The 25074-nt window shown below is 33.1% G+C and overlaps 1 protein-coding gene across 3 annotated transcripts; it reads left to right on the plus strand.

Annotated features, from left to right (window-relative positions):
* Positions 1-8633: 8633 nt before the first annotated feature.
* On the plus strand, positions 8634-13739 carry LOC105790759 (uncharacterized). Of its 3 annotated transcripts, XR_001132584.2 has the most exons (4): positions 8634-8870; positions 10365-10449; positions 12579-12866; positions 12943-13739. XR_001132584.2 is itself a non-coding variant. In XM_052634492.1 (3 exons), exons 2-3 carry the CDS (start codon positions 10387-10389, stop codon positions 13375-13377), a joined length of 498 nt encoding a protein of 165 aa, XP_052490452.1. In that variant the 5' UTR covers positions 8634-8870; positions 10365-10386; the 3' UTR covers positions 13378-13739. The 3 variants fall into 3 exon arrangements, 1 of the variants encoding a protein (XP_052490452.1); XR_008198578.1 differs by having other exon boundaries at positions 12579-13739; XM_052634492.1 differs by lacking the exon at positions 12579-12866.
* The last annotated feature ends 11335 nt before the right edge of the window (positions 13740-25074 follow it).

Here is a 25074-nt window from a genome sequence, read left to right on the forward strand (position 1 = left end):
ATCGGTTTGGAAGCTGGCATCAGTGTAACCTTTTACACTTAACTCTTCCTCACCTCCATATATTAGGAAAGTATCCTTAGTCCTTCTCAAGTACTTAAGGATATTCTTGACTGTGGTCCAGTGACCTTCACCGGGATCTACTTGGTATCTGCTCGTCATGCTTAAGGCATATGAGACATCTAGATGGGTACATAACATGGCATACATGATAGATCTAATAGCGGAAGCATATGGAATTTTACTCATACGTTCTCTCTCTTGTGGAGTTGAAGGACATATTTCCTTCGAGAGTGAAATACCATGTCTCATAGGTAGGAATCCTCTCTTAGATTCTTCCATACTGAACCGCCCAAGTCCTTCATGGAAAAACAACTTCCTAACCAAGTCTTCATAAACTGCAGGGTAGGTATGTCATTTCCTATGATAAGTATGTCATCCACATACAGTACTAAGAATGTTATAGTGCTCCCACTAACTTTCTTGTAAACACATGGCTCATCTTCATTTTTGTTAAAACCAAACTCTTTGATTGTATCATTAAAACGAAGATTCCAACTTCGAGAAGCTTGCTTTAATCCATAAATGGATCTTTGTAGCTTACATACCTTTCCAGCATCCTTTGGATTGACAAAACCTTCAAGTTGTGTCATGTACACATCCTCTTCAAGTTTCCCATTAAGGAAAGATGTTTTGACGTCCATCTGCCAGATTTCATAGTCATGAAATGCAGCTATAGCAAGCAAGATCCTGATGGATTTAAACATAGCTACAGGAGAAAAAGTTCATCATAGTCAACACCATGAACTTGGCGAAACCCTTTAGCGACTAATCGCCCCTTGTATGTTTGTACCTTACCATCCATGTCGGTTTTCTTTTTGAAAACCCGCTTGCACCCTATGGGCTTAACCCCTTCAGGTGGGTCAACCAAAGTCCATACTTGGTTTTCATACATGGAATCCATCTCAGATCTCATGGCTTGAAGCCATTTCTCAGAGTCTGGGCTCGTCACCGCTTCTTGATAAGTCCTAGGCTCATCTTGATCTATAAGTAGAATGTCACCATGCGTTGTGATGAGAAATCCATATCTCTCGGGTGCTTGGTGTTCTCTTAAAGATCTACGCGGTGGTTGTGTTTCTAGAGCAATTACTTGTTCCTCAATCCCTTGTGGAACTTGCTGTTGTTCTATCTCTGGTTCAGTGGTATTTTGCGATTCTTGAACTGCATCAAGTTCAATCTTTTTTCCACTTCCTTTTCTAGAAACAAATTCTCTCTCTAGGAAGACACCAGTCCGAGCAACAAGTATTTTGTTCTCAGTGGGATTAAAGAAATAATATCCTTTAGTTTCTTTTAGATACCCCACAAAAATACATTTTTCAGATTTGGGCTCAAGCTTAGTAGACGTCTGACGTTTAACATAAGCTTCGCAACCCCAAATTTTCATAAAAGAAATACTAGGACGTTTCCCAGTCCACATCTCATATTGTGTCTTTTGAACCGATTTAGATGGAACATGATTTAGTGTGAAAGTAGTTGTTTCAAGTGCATATCCCCAAAAGGAAGTCGGCAGATCAGCATGACTCATCATGGATCGAACCATGTCTAACAAAGTTCGATTTCTTGTTTCAGAAACTCCATTCCATTGAGGAGTACCAGGAGGAGTAAGTTGTGAGACAATCCCACATTGCTTCAAAAGATCATCAAACTCTAAGCTCATATACTCCCCACCTCGATCAGATCGAAGCGTCTTGATAGTTTTTCCTAGTTGATTTCATACTTCATTTTTGAATTCCTTGAACTTTTCAAGGGATTCAGACTTATGGCGCATGAGATAGACATACCCATATCTACTGAAATCATCAGTGAAAGTAATGAAGTAGTGAAATCCTCCTCTAGCCTGTGTATTTATTGGCCCACGTACATCAGAATGTATTAAGCCCAATAAATCACTAGCTCGTTCACTTTTACCAGTAAAAGGAGATTTAGTCATTTTTCCCAATAAGCAAGATTCACATACTTCAAATTGTTCAAAAACAAGTGAATCTAAGAGACCATCTTTATGGAGCTTGGATATGCGTTCCTCACTTATGTGGCCCAAACGACAATGCCATAGATAAGTTTGATTTGAGTCATTTATTTTTGATATTTTAGTATTTATGTTGTAGATGAGATTTGTTTGATCTAAAATATAGAGGCCATTAATCAATTGTGCCGAACCATAGAAAACATTATTGAGATAAAAGGAACAACAATTATTCTTAATAATTATCTCAAAACCAATTTTGTCTAAACAAGAAATTGAAATAATGTTTTTAGTCAAACTGGGCACATAATAACAATCCCTTAAACATAAACCAAGTCCACTAGGCAAAGATAAATTATATGTTCCTACAGCTAATGTAGCAACTTTTGCTCCATTTCCAACTCGTAGGTCCACATCTCCTCTAGCCAAAGTCCTACTCCTTTGCAGTCCCTATACAGAAGTACAAATGTGAGAACCACAACCAGTATCTAATACCCATGAAGTAGTAGTTGATAAATTAATATCAATAACATAAATACCTGAAGCAGACGTTCCGCTTATTTTGGCCTTCTTGACTTCCTCAAGATAGATAGGGCAGTTCCGCTTCCAATGTCTAGTCACACCACAATGAAAATAGTTTCCTTCCTTAGCCACCCCTCCTTTAGGTTTCAATGCAGCCTTTACTTTTCCAGGCTTGGGCCTACCTTTACCCTTGGGCTTTGTTTGAACTTTAGCCTTTCCCTTGCCCTTATTATTACGGACCATCAGTATAGGCTTGGGTCTAACCTTTTTCATGTTGCCTTCAGTAGTTCGTAACATACTGAACAACTGTGGCAGAGTCTTATCAATTTCATTCATATTGAAATTGAGGACGAACTGGCTGTAGCTATCCGGCAACGATTGCAGAATAACATCTGTGGCCAACTCTTGGCTCAATGGAAACCCAAGCTTAGATAGGCTTTCAATATAGCCAATCATCTTAAGGGCATGAGGTCCTACTGGGCTTCCTTCAGCCAGCTTACATTGGAATAGGGCCTTAGAGATATCGAACCTCTCTTGTCGTGCTTGCCCCTGATAAAGTTCTTTTAGGTGCTCAATCATTTCATAAGCAACCATGTCCTCATGTTGTTTTTGAAGCTCAGGGTTCATAGTGGCAAGCATAAGACATCCAACGTCTACCATGTCATCGAGATGCTTCTTGTAAGCATCTCTATCAGCCCTCGAGGCATTAGCGGGTGGTTCGTTAGGAACTGGTTGTTCAATGATATATAATTTCCGTTCTTGTTTGAGGACAATCCTCAAGTTACGGAACCAGACAAGAAAATTTAAACCATTCAACTTGTCCTTCTCAAGGACCGATCGTAATGATAGTGTATTTGTGTTTGCAGCCATAATATATCTACAACAATGAAATTATGCGTGTGAAAAATTTATCAAATTTATATTAATCATTAAAAGGACTTAATTAAATGATGTTCCCACTATTTTATTACAAAACTAATACCCTCATAGATTAGTTTCAGAAAGACTTTCTCGAAAAGTATTTCAAGTGGGTTAAGGATCCATATTTCACCTCCTCTTAAGTCTGCTTTGGCTTTACTGTCAAGATTATGGTTATCTAGGTAAGCAACACTTTGCTAATTACATCATATGTAACTCCTAAAGTTTGGTGAACAACTCTTGTTCTAATCATCTTATGATTTATCCAAATTACTCGCCTCTAGGTTTCTAATCCTATTAGAATAACCTAGTTAAGTCATTAACCAATTTTAACCAGCAAATATCACTTGTTTATTCTTCGCGTTTAACCAAGATAAATACTAGTACTTCGCTTTAGCAGAACCTACACATATTGATCGAGGCCTTAACGAGGGCAAAATTAGAAGGCAATGTTGACTTAATATTTTAATAGAGGGATTTTCTTAAGATCATTCCATCTCACCAATTATGGTTTACTTTAGTCCATTTAGCCATTTAATTGATCTCATCAATTAATGTGGTTCAATATTATCAAATTTTAACATGGTTAAAATTTAGCATGCTTTAGACATCCATAACATCTCATACATGAATAAAGCAATAAATAAATGCAATAGTTATAGCCCATAAACTAAGGTGGCTCAACCCAAGCCAATGGGAGAACCAAAAGGAAACCTAAAGGTGTAAGCCGGTTTTCAAGCTATCAGTCCATACTGGTTGGCCCATCTTCCTTCTCTGCTAGCCCACAGCAACTCTTACAAATTACAATATGTAGAAACTCGTTTTACATACGAGGGAGTAAGATGAGAAGAGAAATACAAAAGAATAGTAGCAAGGCACGACACGCAGGCCGTATTTATAAAATTACAACCTTTTTATCAAATGGGCTGTCGGGCTATAACTATGCATTTCAAACACCGTGCATGTCAAAAATAGCATACATAAATAAACATTTTTGTTAAGGTGTATTAAAACATATCCTTTCAACTTTTATGGCCAACCAAGTTTTATTTATTATTAAAAAAATATACTTTAAGAAGATGGGGGCTGAGGCGGTAGAGAGAGCAGGCCGAAGCCCTCCAACCGAAACCGTCCTCAGATCCCCATCCCCAAAAACATGACAGGGAACTGCCACGGTGGAAACAGGGGGTGAGGGGGCAGAGCCCCCGCGGTACGAACCGCATACCTCATTCAAAATGAAACCTCACGATTTGATAACTATTATCAACAGAATCGTGTTTTCGGGATTTTAATCCCTGAGGTTTCATGCCGGAACAACCCTTATCAGAATCTGTCAACACCACCGTCGCACCGTCATAGATCTATTAACACTTAATAGTAATAACATAAAACCGATTAGGCCATAACACTATGATTAACATTTAATCCATTGTCAAAAGAAACGATTATCAGGTTACTCTTAAACGATTTAAACAGTCGGAAATTTAATAAAATTGAATCATGCATCTCATACAATTGCATCACCCAAGTATTTAAACCCGAGTCCGTGTCACACAAGTGGCTCTGATACCACTGCTGGATTGCCGGCACCCCTACGGCGCAGCAGAAAAATTTAATAATCGGTGACCCTAACCACAGATCTATGTGTGAGGAACGAATCGGGGTGAAAAGGGTTACGAATTTACCTAATGTTTGTTCTGAGTAGACAGCAACTTCTCAACAATCTGTAGTCTGATCTACAATCGAACCAAGCCGCAATCTATCGAGACTCCGACCTCTACGTAATCCACCCAGTTGACTACGAATGGAAGAAATCCCCAAAATGGTTTTGAAAGTAATTTTTCTTTGACGGCTGCTAGACCAAAAACAAAGAAAAACAGGATTCTTATATCCTATTATTTTAGGGTTTTTAGGAATTAAATAAATATAATAATATTTTAAACCAAAATTATAATTACATTAATTATAATATAATTTGATAAACCATATATTTATTTGAATTCATATGCTAACCAAATTCATGTCCTCATTATGCGTACAACAAACTTGTACATAATGTGTTGGAAATTTGATTACCGAATTAAATTAATTCTATAATTAATTTAATTCAACCGAAACCCAAAAATAATACCAACTATGGTTTATTCCGTTCATTTCAACTATAGGGTGTGACCCTTTAGGTTCCTGTAACGTTAGCAGTAATACTAGAACGATTCCAATGTTACAAACAATGAGTGGCATCTAACAATGCATCATTGCTACCTAAGTCACAAGAGATCATGATTCGACATAATCTTCCTTTTTTTATGATTAACCTTTTATGTAATAATCCTTAAGTCCGTTATCTCTGGATTGGACACAAGTCATGGAATAGTCACACTTGTATAGTCCATTCCATGTTCCTTGATACCTTAAGCAGACTACAATATACAAATAAGTATGACATCTCATATCAACTTATTTGAGCATGGCCATGCATTTCTAGTCTCACTTGATCAAGTGGCCCAAGATATTAATCCCATTATGTAGGAGGGACTTATTCTATATCGACCAACCATATCCCTCTACATCGGTTGTGGTATATCCAACATCAGCCTTTATAGAACAACCGATTCGATTGTACGTTTGATCGTATCAAAATGTACTACTCACGATGTTGGGATTATGATGATCTCAAGTCTGAGGATCATATACATATTAATCACTATGAGTAATGTCGTGACAATTACATAATAATCCAGGAAACATACTCATAATGGGTCAATCCAATATGTTGTTCTCTAACACACATATTCATGCATCGATTCTGACATTCCATATCAATGATAACTCTTTATCATCAATCAACTACATGTTAGTCTTAATGCATTATCGTTTTCCTATCTAACAATAATACTTCACTAAGGATCTTTTAAGAATAATCATATTATTCTTAGGACATTATTATAAAACAGTTTATTTATACACACAGAAAAGAAACTGAAATAATAATGGTAACACCTTATATTAATAAACATGATAAATCAAGTATGTTATTACAACCATCCCATGATTGATCTTTGGGCATACTCTAACACATACGACCTGGCACACAGCCGTGTGGCACTGGGTAGTTTTGAAAATATCCCCTGTTTTACAATTTTATTGAGTTTCGTTTGAGTTTTTGGGTCGTTTTCACACACCTGGTTGTTGAGTTGATTAACCATGCGTCTGGAAAACACGAAACCTACATTCGTTCATCAAATCATACTAATTAATCACAAGAATATCCTTCTAAGAACATATCCTTAAACAAAAATTTCAATCCCTAGAAATAAAATTCACTTACTTACTTCTCCGAAATAGCGTAAAAATCGAGCCTACTCTATCGGAGGGTCTTGATTTACAACCCTTTCGCCTACCAAGAACCACAAATATACTAGTCACATTCCCGAACATGAATAATAAACAAGCAACTAACACTTTACCAAAAATAAACTAAGAACAAGACAACCATAAAACAAACAAATAGTACTTACCCTTTGAAAGAATTACTATGCGAGAGATATGACCACACGAACACACAACAAAGTTTAATGAATAGAAACCAAGAATCCACAAAGAAGAACCCAAAGAAAAGAGGAACAGGGAAGGAAGAAAATAAAATAAAATAGCAACAATAGGGAAACAAAGCAGAACGTGGAACAAAAGGGGTTTTGGGACGGTTACTTTTGGCAACAAATTAGGGATATTTGAAAATTAAGTCAAAAAATAAAAATAAAGAAATAATATATTATATTTTGTAACAACTTATCCCCCAACATCCTACAATAATCCAACCACCAGACTTATAATTCAAAATAGACTTAACCATTAGCAAAACAAGCAACAAAAACATTCATCATGCTCCAACCAAGATTCAAACTTAAGACCCAAAGCAAGCATCTAAGGCACTTAACCACTACACCAAATCAAATTATTTAACAAACATGCAGACTTAAAAATCTAAAAATTTGGGGCGTTACAAAGATACTAACCTTTTGTATATCACTTATTATAGCGAATCCATCACCATCACCCAGATGTAGATTTGATCGTAAATTTTCAATGAACAACCCCATGTTTCCCTATTCTCTACCTCAACAACATCCCATGCAATACGATATATTTGATCATTCCCATCTCTTCCCATAGTTGATAAAATTTCACCTTTATCAGACCCTTTCAAGAAACATCCACTTAAACATATAACAGACCTGCAAATTTGCTTAAACCCATTTTTCAAGGTTGTAAAGCAAACATACATTTTCTTAAAATTTAGGGTGTGATTAATATTAGGTCGCTCAACCATTTGCTCTATATTGGCAGTTGGATCTGTATTTCTTAGAGCAAAAGTGTAATCATACAAGTGCATAAATTCAAACTTCACTCTACCTTTAATTTGTTATAAGGCCTATGCCCTAGCTCTACCACATACACTTATTTACAAGTCCATCTTCAACTCCTTTTTTGCAAGCCTTTTGCATTTGAACTAGCTTTATTTGAGGTAACACTTTCAACTTACTAAAAAAATGCCTTCCAACAAACTTGTATTTGGCTCGACTATTTCAAAATGTCATAGAACATTGGTGCTCATTCACAAAGGTCTTAATCTTGAGAAATCCATCAGTACTATCCTTAGCAGAATATATAAGAAAGGGACAACCAACAAGTTTACACTTAGCTCTTGTCTTAAACTTCTCATTCCTAATGTATTTAATATCAAATCTCTTAGCTATAGCATAAGTTGCTAAAGATTCTTGAATTGAGTATTATTAGTAAAACTCATTCCAAGTTGAAATCTAGGTATTGTGGCCAATGTATAAAATAAGACATTTCTCCCTTTCTTACAAGCTAACTCACCATCTAAATTAGTTTCATAACTACCCAAATCAGAAGACCCCAAATACTCAATGTCATCTCCACTAGACTTATCAAAATATGCTTCTATATAATTTAGGCCATGTTTGGTTTAATGTAATGGCTATACCATTACAATTCTATTCAATGGGCCCACCACAAACAACTGTTTGGTTGAATGGAATACCCTATTACGAGTGTATTCCATTACAGCCTTATGTAGGGAATAGGAAGCATTTCTATTCCCTCTCCCCCCCCCCCACTAAATGGCTTATTCGGTGTTTAGAAAATCAATTTTACCCTCCCTAATTTCTCACCTAAAAAATGCTTAGACTCAGCCCGACCAATAGCCACTGCATTCCTTCCTTCAACTCTGGCCAGTAGCACTCCTCTCACTAAACATTTTCCTCTCTTCCTTTGTTCCTTTTGTTTTCCTCTCTACAAAATTTTTCTTACTCTAAAATTTTTCTGCTCTTTTTTTATCCATTTAAGTAGATTTTGCTTCATTTACCTTCATCGAAGCCTCCTTCAGGTAAATCTTTTCACTTTTCCATTGCTCCTTTCGTTTTCCTCTCTGTCAATTTAAGTAGAGTCTGCTGTGGGTTTTTTTCCCCTAAATTGATAACTTACTTGAATGGCCAGTCATGGCTAAGAACAACAGTTAAGAGATTAAAAATCTTCATTTTAATGTCTCTAACATCTTGAACAAAATGGGTTCAAACTCTTCTTTGTGGGATATTAAGATTTGTTTGACTGTAAGATATGTTGGTTCATGTTTTTGGACAGCTTGTTCTTATCAATAGTTTTTTTTTTTTTTTATGTTAACTTTCAAGAAAAATCAATTATTTGGCTTTTCCTGCTTCATGTCATATTTTTATTTGAGAAGAGTCAACGAAATCGAAAAGATCCTGTAAAATGTATTTTAAAAATATTCTTAACCATTATTAAATGTCTGTTTTTTTTTTTGCTATAATCTATGATGTTAGGGCCTTCAGTAATTTTATATTTGCCTATTTCAGTTTGGTAGTTTTGGGAATGGTTAGGATATTAATTATTTTCTCAACTTTTTATTATGGTATAAAAAAAGGATGACAATCATTTGTGTTTTGATTTATTATGGATATTAATTTGGGACAACGGACAGTTGAAGAATTCTCCATCTAATTGGGTGGGGAGGTGGTGAATAGGAAGAAGTTGTTGTTGAGGTCAATGCAGCCATTTCTTTTGAGTCAAACTTATTTTTGAATTTATATCCAAAGGTACAGGATTTGCTAAAAGATGTCATGGATGAAGTAATGGAATAAAACATGTTCATAACTGCTCACTCTCCACAGGCCCAATGTATACTCTAACAGCGTTTTTGTTTTTGTTGAATACTATATGACCACATCCACATGGGTTTGAATATTTTTTACTTTTGTGATTTTTTGTTCTAATATGCTTTTGTGATTAAACTTAAGTTTAATCCATGGCAGAACCTCGCTTTTTGAGCTTTGAGTGCTTTTATGTTTTGTTAATTCATTAATTAATTGCGTAGATTCACTGCTTTGTTTCTGTTATTTTTTTCTTGCTTTAATGGTTGGCTAAGAGACCTGGGAGAGAGATGGAAGTTTCAAGAGATTGAATTCTAGCTTTTTTGGAAGTAAAACAAATGGGTTTCAATTTCAATTTATTCTCCTATTGGTGACCATACGTATAACTTTTGAGTGCTGTGTCAATTGATGGATGTCTATATCTATTTTCTTTATAGCAGGCTGATTTTTATCCATGCTTTTGTTTGCCTTTTTTTTTATTATTGAAATTTTTCATGAAATTTGCACTCAAAATCCATTTTAAAAATCTGGGTTGTTTAAGCTAGTTTTAGTGATCAAGAACTAGGATGATGGATGATAATGTACTTTGAGCTTGTTGTGAAATTGGCACAGTTAAAGTATTTGATGGAATCTGTATTTTATGATCATTGAGAAAATCCATCTGATATTTAATATTCTCCATATAAATTCATATTGTTCTTCATCACTTTCAGACTTGGGTCACTCAACTTCTAGATGCTTCATCAACTCGACTATCTTTTTCTCATATATCTGAGTGGTATCGACTACTACTTTCTGGTATGTCTGTATTTCCAACTAATTTTGCTACTAACAATCAAAAGAACAACATAAATACTCTTGTTTTCTGGATGATAAAGAACACCATAAATATATTTTTCGGTATGTATCAAGCAATACATTTTTTGCCTATTGAAGGAAATTGGATTAAGTTTTAAGGTTTAGGGTCACATGCATAAGAATATTACAAGATAAAATGAGCAAGCATATTATGATAAAAATATTAATGCATGCAGAACAAACTTTACTTAATCTAAATATAAGCATCAGTTCCATATATATATCCATTAAAGTACAATATAGAATAATTTATTAAGTCATAAACCTATTAATTAAGAAAACCAACTAATATATACTTATTCGAAGATATATGCATCACATTTTGTTTTTTAGGTTAATTTATACTATGATTTGAAGATATGTAACACTTCAATATCTTGCAGTAATGGCTCATCTTCCTTTAATAGTACAAAGTGAGAGGTGTAAAAGAATTAGTCTTATTGTGACAGTATGGTTGCAAATGTGTACAGTTGCGTGTTGGTTCTTGGTTACATTGGGTGTCTTCCATAGCCTACATACTTATAAACCAAGGATTAGATCATATATTTTAGATTTTTATACAAAGCAAAATTATGTGAAAAGACTTGTATATGCTAGTGACAAGACCTGTATTGAACAAGTTAGGATGAATATAATTACCTTTTCTAAAACTATGTGAGATGTCATAAACTTTAGGAGGATTGAATTTGTTAAGGAACATGCTTGTTGAAGAGCAAGTGGCAATGTTTTTACATCTCATTTCTCATCACCTTAAAAACCAAGTTATCAAGCATCACTTTAATAGTTCCAGGGAAACCATTAACAAATCATTTCATAATGTTTTAAGTGTTGTCATACGCTTACAAAATTTTCTATTTAAAAAGGCAGAGCCAATTACAACTAATTATACAAACCTAAAGTGGAAATGGTTCAAGGTAATGGAGTGAGTTTCATATATAGCTCGTAGATAATTTAGTTGATTTAGGGTTTAAATATAGTATCCTAATATCAGGTTTAATGGATGTGATGTAGAATTGTCTAAGTGCTTTAGATGAAACTCTCATCAAGATTAGGGTTTCGATAGTTGATAAACCTATATATTGAATGCAAAAAGGTGACATAACAACAAATATGTAAGGTGTTTGTACACCTGATATGCATTTTTTTATGTTCTTCCTCTTTGGGAAGGTTCTGTTGCTGATGGATAGGCTCTTCGATATGCCATTAGTAGGAGATATGGACTAAAAGTTCCTCATAGTAAAGTGCAGAATTGGAGGAATTTGAATTATTTTTTAAGATAATAATTTTTTGGGGAAATTAACCGTGATAAATAGTTTTTTTCCCTTTTTTATAGGTTGTTATTATCTAGTTGACGTTGGTTACACAAATTGTGAGTGATTTCTTACGCCTTTTAGAGGAAAAAGATATCATTTGAATTAGTGACATCAGGGTTACCAGCCAAGTACTCTAGAAGAATTTTTCAATATGAAACATGCTTCAACATGCAATGTTATTAAAAAATGCTTTGGGTTATTAAAACTTAGATGTGGAATAATTAGGAGTCCATTGTTCTATCTTGTGAGGGTGCACAATGGAATACTTATTGCATGTTGTTTGCTCCATAATTTTATTCAAACTTATATGAGTCTTGATCCTATTGAAACGGAGTTGGGAGAAGGATTGCCTAGTAATGTGATAGAAGATAATGAACCGAATATCGTAAATATTCATCCATCGGATGCGTGAGCTACTTGGAGGATGGAATTAGCCAATCAAATGTTCTATGAATGGCAATCATCTAGAAATTAGTTAGGTTCAGGGTAAAAATAGTAGAAGGTTAATTTGTTTATGTTATTTCATGTATCTGGTTTATGAAAATTTAGTGGTGTTTGAATTCTCTTTATGTATTGTACTAGACTTGTTGAATTACAACTTTAATTTATTTTCTTTTGATTCGTCATATGTTATAATTTTATAAAGTGTTGATCTTTTGATTCATAATATCGAACCTAATTTTAATTTGTATTTTTTTCTTAAGATAGTTATGTCAATTTTTTTACAATCAAATGTTTCCTCTCAAAATTCTCAAGGAACCAAAAGAAATGAGATCCAGAAGATTTTGTGCTGGTTGTCTGTATGGTCGATTTGCACAATATTGGAACCTTTAACATAGATACGGGAATCAAGGTTGGTTATTTAAATGAGCAGGAAAGAATGTTAGAAAAAGTTTTACCCCATGCTATGTTGAAAAGGGATTGAAAAGGGATTAGGCAATCGTTTATGACATGCTCAATGGAAAAGACAAAAGCGGCTTTGGTTGGGACGAGCATAGACAACTTATTATTGCTGAAGATGCTGTGTGGAACTCATATATAAGTGTAAAAATTATTTAAAGTCTTTATTATCTTGTTTTGACTAAACTTATATCTAATATAGATTCCTCATTTTTTATAGAGTCATAAAAAAGTCGGTCAATTCAGACATCGTAGTTTCCCATGTTATGACCAAGTTACTGCCATCTACGCAAAAGATCGAGCCACTAGAAAAGATGCTCAAACAACTGTTGATATTATTGAAGAAATAGATGCTGAAGATGTAGCTACTGCAAATACTCATGAAGAAAGAAATGATTTGCATGGATGCGAAGTTGATGTTTCTTTGGAAGAGATGGATCTCTCAGCTACACAACCGCAACCATCTAGAAACCAAGATGATTCCACATTTTCAAAAAAAAAAAATTCCGATGCAAGTGAACATATTTATTCTACTTCATTTACTGATGCTGCCACGTTATTAACGGAAAACATGCAAACTGTTGGCCTTGAAATAAATAGGAGCATTGCCTCTGAAGTGCTAATTCAACAAAATTCAAAAATGGTCATTCAATAAAATGCTCTAAAATTATATCCAACCTTATGTGAAGTAAAAGGATTAACTGAGGATAAGTGCTACCGCGTGTTGAGCAAAGTTCCAAACCATCCAACGCAAATGCTCATTGTTTTTAGTCTACCTTCTTCTGTGTGATTGAAATGGGTGAGAAGATATCTTTCTAGCCATTAAAAATCCTGATTGTGTTGGTGATGGTTTTGTAACTTTTTGTATATGTAATATTTGGGGTGGTATAATGACATGATAGAATGCCATTACAATGTTGTAATTTTTTGATGTTGTAAAATTTAACATATAGATTATGGCATACAAGCTAACTTTTGTTAATATATGGACATTGTATTTGGATGTAAAATATTATTCTCAAGCTATTTATTACTTCTAATATTTTGCTTTTTATTTTAGAAGATAATTAAATTATTTGTTTAACTAATGATATTTTAGAACATTAAATATGTATTGCAATTTTAAAATAATAAAGTAGGTTATATGTTATTTTTATATATTATAAATTTTAATTCATATTTTAATAATAATAATATTAAGAATGTTATTAAATTATATGTCATTTTATTAAATTGTATTTAATAATAATTATGTTAAAATATGATTAAATTATTTATTTTATTTTTATTAAAATATATTTAATAATAATCTTATTAAAATTTAATAACAATAATCATCTACATAAAAAAATTCTGCTAAGGGTACTTTGGTCATTTAAATATTTTTCCTTATGCTATTACAATGTCTATTCTATTCAACCAAATACAAGAATGCTATTACAGCTCTATTCAATTCTATTCAACCAAACAATTGAATTACTGATTACAGCTCTATTCCATTACAACTCTATTAAATTATAGTACTATTCCATTACAGTGAACTAAACATACCGTTACTTTCCTACCATTTTTTTTCTTCCTCTCAATTTCACTAATGAGATCTTCAAAATTTAGTTTAGATTGAAGGTCATCTACCGTAACAATTCTCTATTTTTTTCTTTAAGGGCTTTTTATTTTCCGTAATCCCTTTTATCTCTCCATCCTTATCATCAGGCCCACCCTCTAACTCCTTTGTACCACAGGAGGCCTCCTTTTCATCATTCTTCTAAACTTTGGGACTCAATTATATTATCTTTATTAACCCTTATACCACTAACATGATTAGACCCACCAACCCCACTTGTCACTTTACTGCTCCTTTGCCTTTGGCTTAAATCACCTATCTCAATTTCTATACTATGCAATAAAGGCTCAGAGTCTACATCAATTGGTGTACTAATCAAATCCATGTTTTACTCTGCAAAAACAATCATTTACAAGCCTACACTTAATACTAAAAACTTGTAGATCACAATAACATGAGTTCCATAAAACCATAACAATATATATAGTACATGTGTATATTAAATTTTAAATAAAAAAAATATTGTTCCCTGACCTATCTATAATCACAGTCAAATAAATTTAAAAATATTAATTATTCAAAATAAAATGAGTTCCAAATCATATTATAACTCAGAACCATATCAAGGAAAACCTATCAAAGCATGAACTCAAATTCAAAATCTCTCAACTTGATTTCCCAAGTTAGATACTTATTTTGAACTATCAAATCAATTTTAAATACTCATAAAATAATTTTCAAGGAAAATTCAAAAGAACTCTTAATCGATTGTTAAATTCCTTAAAGCAAAAAAAAAAAAAACCTAACCCAAATACAAAACACGATTTAAAATAACATATTTCGAGTTTCAAATATTGAAAATCGATATTTCAACAACAAAACACAATTTATCCCTTCAATGGTTAACAACAAAATCATAAATAAAAATTAGAAAAAGGGTTTATAAAAGAAAAGAGATTTTCAAATAAAAAAATTAGTATACCCACTCAAGATAAAATACAAATCTTACTTGATATTGATTTCTTTCTTTGATTGCAGAGAAATTTGAAGAAGATGAATGATTTAGTTGTTGTATAGTTTAGGGTTTAGCTTTTGAAAGAAAACACGATTAATTTTTTGTAAAGAATTTCCTAAAAAGGAGATTAATTTTTAATTAAGAAATTAAAAATTAAAATTGTTATGTATTTTCTACGTTTGAATTTGTGATGGTTTCATAAGCCATGTGTCAGTCATACATTGGACATGTGTGCCACCTCATAACAAAATTAACACCATTAGTGTTTTGGGTAATTTGTGTAACAGTTGGCAAGTTTAAGTACAAAATTACACAAAAAAAAGTTTCGGTACTGCATTAGGAAAACATGTCAAGTTCAAGTGCCAAATCTTATATTAAACCTTAAAATATAAAAAAAAACTTAAAATAACATGAAATAAAAAAATATAAATATGAGTGAAAAAGGAATCAAACCTAAGACTCAAGGATAAACCCACAAACATTTAATCATCTAACATAGAAATAATTATATTAAAAAAGTTAGAAAATGACTTAAAGGGAAAACTCGTTCAGTTGGGCGCTGGACGCGCTTTCATAAATTCTCTTTAAAAATGACCTATTTTCTTAAATTTTAAAAAAGTTGACCTATTTGACCAATTAATTTTTTTTGACATATATGACTAATTTAACCTTAAAATTACTTTAATGTTTTTTTGAATTATTATTTAATTAGATAAAATTAAATAATATAATCCAAAGTGTAAATTAAAAATAGTTATCGTAATTATATTTTATTTAGACAAATTATTTCAATTTACACAAATTTTAATAAGGTGAAATCATGATTTTCCAAATAATTATATGAGCTAAGAATTTTTTTTGTTTATTTTTAATTTAAGCAAGGTACATATAATTAACTTGAACATGGGCCGATCCATCTAACCCAATAAAACTAGGGTGGAAGGGCACACGCTGGCCATGGGGCATGGGACTCGAATTCCTAATAAATAACTATTTAATTATAGTATAGTTTTTGTAAAATTTCCTATATGTATAGATAGGGCAAACTCTATCTAAGGCTCTAAGCATTATTATAATTTGAATTGATTGGATAAACTCTTCAAATTTTGTTTTAGACATCTTTTCATCACTTTTATTTATTTATTTTTGACAACAACCTTAACGTTTAATATTTCAAGTCCCCCATTTTATCTTTATTTCTTACATTGAAGTCCCCATTTTATCTTCTAAAAGAAATTGCCTAACATCAAACATAGGGATATCAATAATTTCCGGATCATATTTGTTCCTAAAACAAGACTTAACTATACAATCAATCACTTTATTCACTTCACAGAAGACACGGTGAAATTTGACAGTCCAATTGTGCTTACATTCCTCCTTTATTTTTCGAACTAAGGCTGTTGATGATGACCTTAATGAATCATCTGTTAACATATCCGTTACACTTTTATTGTCAGATTCAGTTATCATATTAGAATTCCGCTCCCACAACTCAAATGATTTTTTCAACACCACCTCAATAAGTAGGGAAACCATGATTAGACCCATTAAAGAGGTTATTCAAGTAGAAGGGACAGGAAAAGGATTCTTAATATCCATGGTAAAGGAAAGGAACCAAAAAGAAAAAACCAAGTCTCAATCGGCTTTATTCCAAAGCATTGTTGAGTGCTGCTTACATGGATTGTATAAGGAATTACATGCTTGTATAATCCATGCCAATTCACCATGCCTGATTCTTATTGGTGTTTTCCCTGTTTCACATAGTCATTCACTTCAAGCAAAGTAGAATTCCACTTCCAGGAATCCCGTAATGTTTTTTATTCTTCCTTGCTGTTTTTGCTTTAATAAAACAAATTTATCTTTGGGATTAAGAGAGTAATATATATATGTATATGGATATGGATATGTATGTGATTCCAATGGAAATTACATTCTTCCTTTTTGTTACCCCCAATCCCAAGTATAGAATCATTCAGACAAGGTTAAAGAGCAAGACAACAACAATTGGCTCCGCATACATGCTCTGTCTCACTTCCCATTTTTCATTTTCCACCATTAATGAGTTCTCTCTGTTTTGTTACTTAAAAAAGCCATGCAGAAAAAGGGAAAGGATTTGCAGAGAGTTGGGATTTGCCAGGGAATCTTCAATTTCATCATCAACAGCCTTGTTGGTTTTAGCCTGAAACGCGTCACGTTGGGGCACCCTATGCCCCGTGGTTCAACCAATGAAGCTCAAGAACCACTCATAAACCAAGCCAAGCTCGATGAAAACCCAATGATAGATGATTCGGGTTCTGCAGTTCGGATTCACTTCAAGCAAACAGAAGAAGAGCTGGAGGATTGGAATTGGACTCATGTTGACAAGCTTGGCTCATCAGTTCATGCAGCAGATAAAGATGACGGTGATGATGAAGCAATGGAGAAAAGGAATAAGAAGATTCCACGGCTAAGTGGCGTTTCGCTTGACACTGATGAACCTCAACAAGTCCATGGGAAAACAGGCCGAAGGGTCATCATTCCTATAACAGATAGTGAAGGTACAAAATCAGCAAAAGCATTACAATCTGATGCCAGAAAACCAATGCTTACAGGTCTGGGGTTCAACATTAATGAAATCTCTGAAACGTTTATTCAGAATACCAAGGAAAGACTGAGCAGAAACATCAGCTTGATGGAGCCAGACGAATCTTAGTGCATGAGGATGGGTTTTATTGTTTCATGGTTCAACCTGCTGGGATTTGTAATGGCGTTGATTTTCTGTACTTGTTGTCGTCAACAAATTTAGAATAAGAGTTCCTTTATGAACTTAATATACATGTAATGCATCTATTTTGCTACAGATTGAAATGCATTGTTGATAAATGTGCTAGTTTTTCTTCATTTCTTGCCTTTTTTCGCCACTGTTGCTCTTTTCAAAAAGCAAACTCCCCTGATTGGCCCATGATGTTAGCCTATGATGAACCCGAAGTCTTTAATCTCCTCTTCAGCTTTTGAACAGCCATCCATTTCTCAAGTTTTTTTGCCTATGGATACCCTCCTTGCCTCCACTTATCAACATCCAACACCATAACTCCAGTGTTGAAATAACATAGCTTTCTTCCATTAAAAGTAGTAAGTAGATAAACCCTTGACCGACCAGAACAAATCGGTGAAATACTAGGTAAAATTCGCATGATGGTGTTCGGGCGGCGCCAACACTCTTCCTTCTAAATCAACCCAAAGTTTGACAATGTCATCCACCACAAGAAGTTCGGAATCAAAGTATAAGACACGTTCAACATCTGGTGGTAGTATATCAGAGCTAGGTAAATCCTGGCATAGTTCAAAGGTTGGTCCAATGCTTGGCCAAAAGATTTCGATATCTTTCCAGGAACTAGGTTGGAGTGAAAGCAGTGAACTCTAAAGTTGAGGTAAGGGAAGGTCGAGTTGCTGCTAACAACCACTCGAGGCTCGTATTTTCCCCGTCCACAATAGAGCAAACTAGGGATACGGATGACTGAAAAATTCAAACCCGATGAGTTCCAACTCGATCATGTAGGATCCGGTTTTTTTTAATCAGGTTTTGGGTGGGACGGGTGAGTCTAAATTCTAAAATTATCAAATATATATATATATATATATATATATATATATAATATTAGTTTAAAATATCTGATAATAAAATTTAGGAAAATGGGTTTGGATAGGTAAATTTTCAAAAAAATTGGTAATTTAATCCTCTCAATTTCAAAAGTGACAATTGTACATAATTTTGATTGGTATAATAATAAATTTAACCCTTAATTTTTATATATTCTATGTAAAGTTGATAGAATGTATCATTACAAGCTAACTTTATTAAATCAAGACTAAATTTATAGAATACGTAAACTTTGAGAGATAAATTTGTTATTATGCTAATAAATTTAGAATTTGATACACTAATCTTGGTAATGTACTTTTTATCCCATAAGCACCTTAAAATTGTCATGTATCTCTTATTTCTTAAATATTTCTTTTTAATATTTTATTATACCCCTATAAAACATTTGTCAACTCCTGACTCTGCTTGTGGGGTCTAAAAATTCCATTAGTAGTGTACCAAACATTTTCCCATAAAAATATGTATAATTGACAAAAAAATATTAACATTGTGATTAGTTATCCTTAGTTGCCCACTTTCAAAACTGACATAGATTAAATTGCTCTAATTTTTTAGATGGACCAATTTACTCAATACAAAATTGATAGGGACCAAAGAGATCATTTTACCTAAAATTTATATAATATTTGCTCTAGCATGATATAATAAAAAAAATTAGAAAAATATTATTCTATTTTGATGAAAAAATATAAAAAAATTAAAAATTGTGGCATATCAAGTCGGGTCAGGTTAGAGTCAAGTTTGTCAGTGTTGGGCACTGCATTCATCCACACCCTCTATCATTGCAACATTGAATTGAGAATTAGTTGTGGAACTGTCGACATAGCCTTCCACCTATTACATATGCAAGACCTCAACCTCACCTATACACCCTTAAGTACAACCTCAAACGCATCAAACTCATTCTAGACAACAACCTAAAAACATTGATTCTCACCTTTTTCGACTTTAGACTGTAATTTTTTACCCATCTTGAACATGATCATAATTAATGTTGAAAAAAAGGAAAAATGTTGAATTTGCAAAAGTTTTCTTCTTGATTTTTCCTCCTTAAATTGCTTTATTTATAAGATTATTATTCTATTTATGAAATTATTATTTTAATAAATAAATTTTATTTTAGAAAATGAGAAAATAGATATTAATTTTTTATAAATATTTTTATAATTTTGTATATATTTTATAAAAAATTTATTATTATGTCAATAAAAAATTACTTCAATGATTTATTAGAATAATAATCAAAATATTAAATTTTTAAAATGAAAATTTTAAAACTTTAACACACTAATGACTATTTTAATAGTTTATCTTAAAATGAGACTTTTTTAGGTGTATATTATAAAAAAATTAATACCAAAATGGAATGTTTAGGAGTTTTTTAATAATTTTTTTATTTTTTTTAAATATTATTTTATTAGTAGTGCCATTTACATAGGCGGCACCACTTTTATACACCTTATATACGGTCAAAATACGGGTCAAATTTTGACTTGTGACCGACTAGCCCCAAGTGACGCCACTTGGACTGGCGGCACTAGTCACGCCTCTCTGATAGGCGACACTGGTGCCTGTCACTAGTCCCCTCCGTCGCACTTGGACACTGCATTTTTGCAATGATTAGTCCCTTCCAAGAGAAAAAAAAAGGAAGATGGGGGACCTTATAAGCATGGTCCCCCTGGTAGAAGAAAGGCCGACAGTGAGAAAAAAAGAGGGAAAGAAAGGAGAGGAAGGAGAAGAAAGAAAGAAAGAAAGAAAAAGGTATGTATTATTTTAGTAATTAATTTTTTTTTAATTTAAAGGGATTAGTTATTTTTTATTTTTTAATTTAAAGGGATTTGTTATTTTTATGTTATTAATTATTATAAATTTTTTGTGCTTAGTTTAGTGTTTTGTGATTTTTATAAATGTAATTTTTGTATTTTTAAATCATTTTAAAGTCATTTTGTTAGTAATTTATGGTTAGATTATAAATTGTTTGTGTTTAGTTCAGTGTTTATTATGATTTTTATTAATATAATTTTTAATTATTTCAAAGTTATTTTGTTAGTAATTTATGATTAGGTTATAAATTATTTATGTTTAGTTTAGTGTTTATTGTGACTTGTTATAAATGTAAATTTTTTGTGTTTTTAATTTATTTTGTTAGTAATTTATGATTAGGTTATAAATTATTTGTTTAGTTTAATGTGTACTGTGATTTATGATTTGTTATAATGTAATTTCATTTGTTTTTGATTTATTTGACAATTTTATTGATTTATTGAAATGTTGATTAAATTTGTTTTATATAAATTTATAGGTTGTTTGAAAGAAACTAAACAAGTATGTTTCTATTTTATTTTTGTTGATTCGTATGGTTTTTATGTTTAGATAGTTTATGTTTATTTTAATTATATTATTATTGTAAACTAACATATTTTTTATGTAGGTAAAATATGGGAAATTATGAGATATTTTTATTATATTTTTGTTACTCGCGTATTTATCGTGTTTTTTTTTCAAATTCCAAATTATTTATCGTGTTTTTGCAACAAACTAAATGAATTCTTCTTCTTTTTTTAATTGCAAATTTGCAACAAAATGGGTTCTTTGATTAATAACGGTGATCACATATCAAGTACTATTAATGAGATGGTAATAAAATTGTTATTTGTTACTCACGTCATTTACGAAATTAAATTAGATTATATTAACTATTTTTCTAATTTAATAATGTTAGGGCATGTACCGCGCATTGAGGGGTCGTGTTAATAGGGTAAGCTATCTGTCAGATGAACGGCTAATGCCATTCTTGGAGTTAGCCAGATTCAGACCAGTGGCATTAATCCGAACCTTTGATCTGCGATACGACTTAATATCTTCTTTGGTCGAGTGATGGTGGCGTCTGGAGACCCATACATTTCATTTGCCATGTGGGGAGTGCAGCATCACTCTACAGGATGTTGCACTGCAGTTCGAGCTCCCCATCAACGGGAATGCGGTCACGGGCGTAAGTTCAATCTCTAGGCGGACCGCCCTTTGCTATAACTTACTTGGACGCTCACTCAGTGAAGGAAATTTTACGGATTTGAAGTTTTCATGGCTAAAGGACAATTTTGAGCATTTACTAAGTACTGCCAGTGAATGGAAGGTGATGCACGCCATTTGAGCTTACATTATGCACATTATAGAAGGTGTACTCATGCCGGATGCAAACGACAACAAGGTCTACTTGATGTACTTGCCCTTATTATATGATTTGCATAACATATGTTCATACAGTTGGGGGTCCGTAATGTTAGCTATGTTGTATCACAAACTTTGTCGGACGACAAATCCTTTTGCGGTGGACATAGGCGGATGCCTCATTTTGCTACAGTCTTGGGCGCTTTATTGGATGTCATTCTTGGCATTGATTAGTCATCAATCATATGTATTTCCACTCGTGAATGTGTAATGAATTTTTACTCATTATAACTTGTCACCACCAGTCTGCATTCTTATAATCTCAGTGAAAGTTAGCCGTGATGTGCTGAATGCAACGGATCTCCATGGCACACCAAAACGCCTAATGGCAGCAATTAATCATTTCCCTCTATCGAAAATGATGCAAATATTATTGTTACTAATAACATACCTCCACAGGTTCGTAAAGAAGAATTCTCACGACTCCATGTTCTCCTTATCTACAATAGCAAACACTATTGGGGGCACGTTCTTGTTCTCGTCTTGGGTAACCGTAAGAAGTAGGATTTGTGTATATTTGTTGTATAGCCAGGTCCCATCTACTTGCACAAACAGCTTGTAGTGGGGAAATGCACGCATGCATGGATCAAAAGTCCAGAACATCTGTTGGAAAATTCTTTTTCTCAGTTGTAGTTGGTCATCTGGGTCGTAATAAGGTCGTGTCTGTAACTCAATGACAGTCTTCGGTACGTACTCCCGCATAACGGCTATCCATCCATGTAGCTCATTGTACGACCCATCGAAATCTCCGTACAATTGCTCAATTGCCATCTGTTTAGCTATCCATGCCTTACAGTATGATACTCGATACTGGAATCGTGCTTGCATTTCAACAATCAGTACTGAAACTTTAATGGTCAGCATGTCCTTCACCACTGGCAAGATGCACGTACAAATAGTTTTGGAATCAAGTTTTTGATGATCTTTTGTCATACGTGTTGAAGTACATGTGTGAGGCCCAACAAATTTTTGTATCTCCCACATTTGTGACTTCTGGATAAATGCGGTTCGTACCTGCCAATTACAATCTTTCGCTGACCTTCAACACTCCCCAATATATAATGTCAGTTTAGACACGGTGACTTTATAGTCCACTGATATATTCATGCTATACCGCTTAATGAAAAATATGCATTCTTCTTTACTTTCGAATCTCTGGCCCACGAACAACTCCTCAGGATCGGAATCTACGACTAGCCGATGAGCAAGTAGTATTTCAGGGTACTTTGAGAACTCGGCTGCGTGTGCCGTATCGGGGTCTATAAGCGACATGTGTGCCCCAGGGTTATTGTGTATCACAATACGTTGAATCTGGTTCTCGACTGACGATGCGTTAACGTTTCCATCGTCGTTCACTCATTCGTCGTCAATATCATCCGAGACCTCGTCCACATTGGGATAACTATCACTATTGACATCGTGGTCAGAAGGATCACTACTATCCTATACATCATCACCAACCACATCAATCTCGAGTGTAGCATTAAGATCGATGTTGATCCCATATACAGTCGATTGACTATCAACGTACGATATTGGAACCACCATACACGACTCTTGAGCTCCATGTTCTTCACCTAATGGAGTGAGATCTTCAATTGGCTCCAAGCCAGCTAACTCAGCAAATAAAGAGCGACCGTTGTCTCCATGTTTTCATTGTCTACAAGTTTCATTTCGGTGAATTTTATGAGATCTGTCGAAACTAGAAACTTGTAGGAAAATTTCGAGATCCTTCTCACACAACGTATTACAATTTTTGCACAAACCCTTTCCTTCATATCATTAAACAAGACATTTTTATTAAATCTCATTACTATTTGTTGGCGACATTCAAATATACATCCCACGGTTGTTGTCAAAATTACTCCATCGAAATAAACGCATACTGAAAAACCGATTATTCATCTTCAATACTAAATTTGTTAAAAAACAAATAAAAATTCTCAAAATAATTTCAAACAACAAAAAAATACTTACATAAAAATTTAATGAATAAAAAGAAACTAAAATTATAATAATATGCAAAATTTTTCATTTATAAGCTCAGGCTTTTTCAGTTCTCATTTCGTACATGTACAACCATATTTACTTATTTTTTTTACATTCTCTACTCTCTAACATTTAACCTTACATTTAACCACTTAAACTCATTTCTACGTTTTCTTCCATCTCTGATTCTATATCTTCCTCTGAGAAATTCTTTATATTAAATTCTGAATTCTCTTCAAATTCATCTTCTACAATCCAATTTGGAAATTCCTCAGGATCTTCTTCCTCTTTAATCTTTATAACGTGTATTGAATTTATAAATTCTCTCAGTAATTTCCTAACAACTAAATTATCCATCCATGGCATGTCAAATACATTTTGCTTCCGAGTCAACTTTCGCGAACCTACATTTTGTCTCGCTATTTTCCTTACTCCATAAAAGATTATAAACTTCACGAAGTATATAACTATATTCCAATAGGTTCGTGGTACCAATGTCTTCCAAAGTTAGTCTAAAATGATTTGATGCTCTCGTTCTATTAATGTCCCTCTAAGGGTCAAATATTGCACTTTATTCTTTCTAATCACTTCATGACCCTTACATTACACTACTTGCATCTTTTGATTTATAGTAATAATGTGTTAAACGATGTCTTCTTCTGGTTTCATTCTGTAATCTTGCAATTCTCTCATCATCTTATCAACTTTCTCTCTTTGTGCTGAAGTTGTTATATCATCAAGCAATATCATATTTATTACCATTTCTACCAATGTCTATGACAAAAAATAATTTTTTTCTCGATTTTTAGTTTTTATCTATTTTCCTTTGGTGTCATCGCTAACTAATAATTAATTTATAATAATTACTAACAAAATAACTTTCAAATAAATTAAAAATATTAAAAATCAC

The sequence above is a fragment of the Gossypium raimondii genome, chromosome 8 (genome assembly GCF_025698545.1).
Source record: "Gossypium raimondii isolate GPD5lz chromosome 8, ASM2569854v1, whole genome shotgun sequence".
Taxonomy (NCBI): Eukaryota; Viridiplantae; Streptophyta; class Magnoliopsida; order Malvales; family Malvaceae; genus Gossypium; species Gossypium raimondii.

Excerpts from the sequence above, each read along its gene's own strand:
- LOC105790759 (XM_052634492.1), top strand. The coding sequence starts at position 10,387 with ATGCTTCATCAACTCGACTATCTTTTTCTCATATATCTGAGTGGTATC. Across the intron at positions 10,450-12,942 it reads GTATCGACTACTACTTTCTG|AGTCATAAAAAAGTCGGTCA; the intron begins GTATGTCTGTAT and ends CATTTTTTATAG.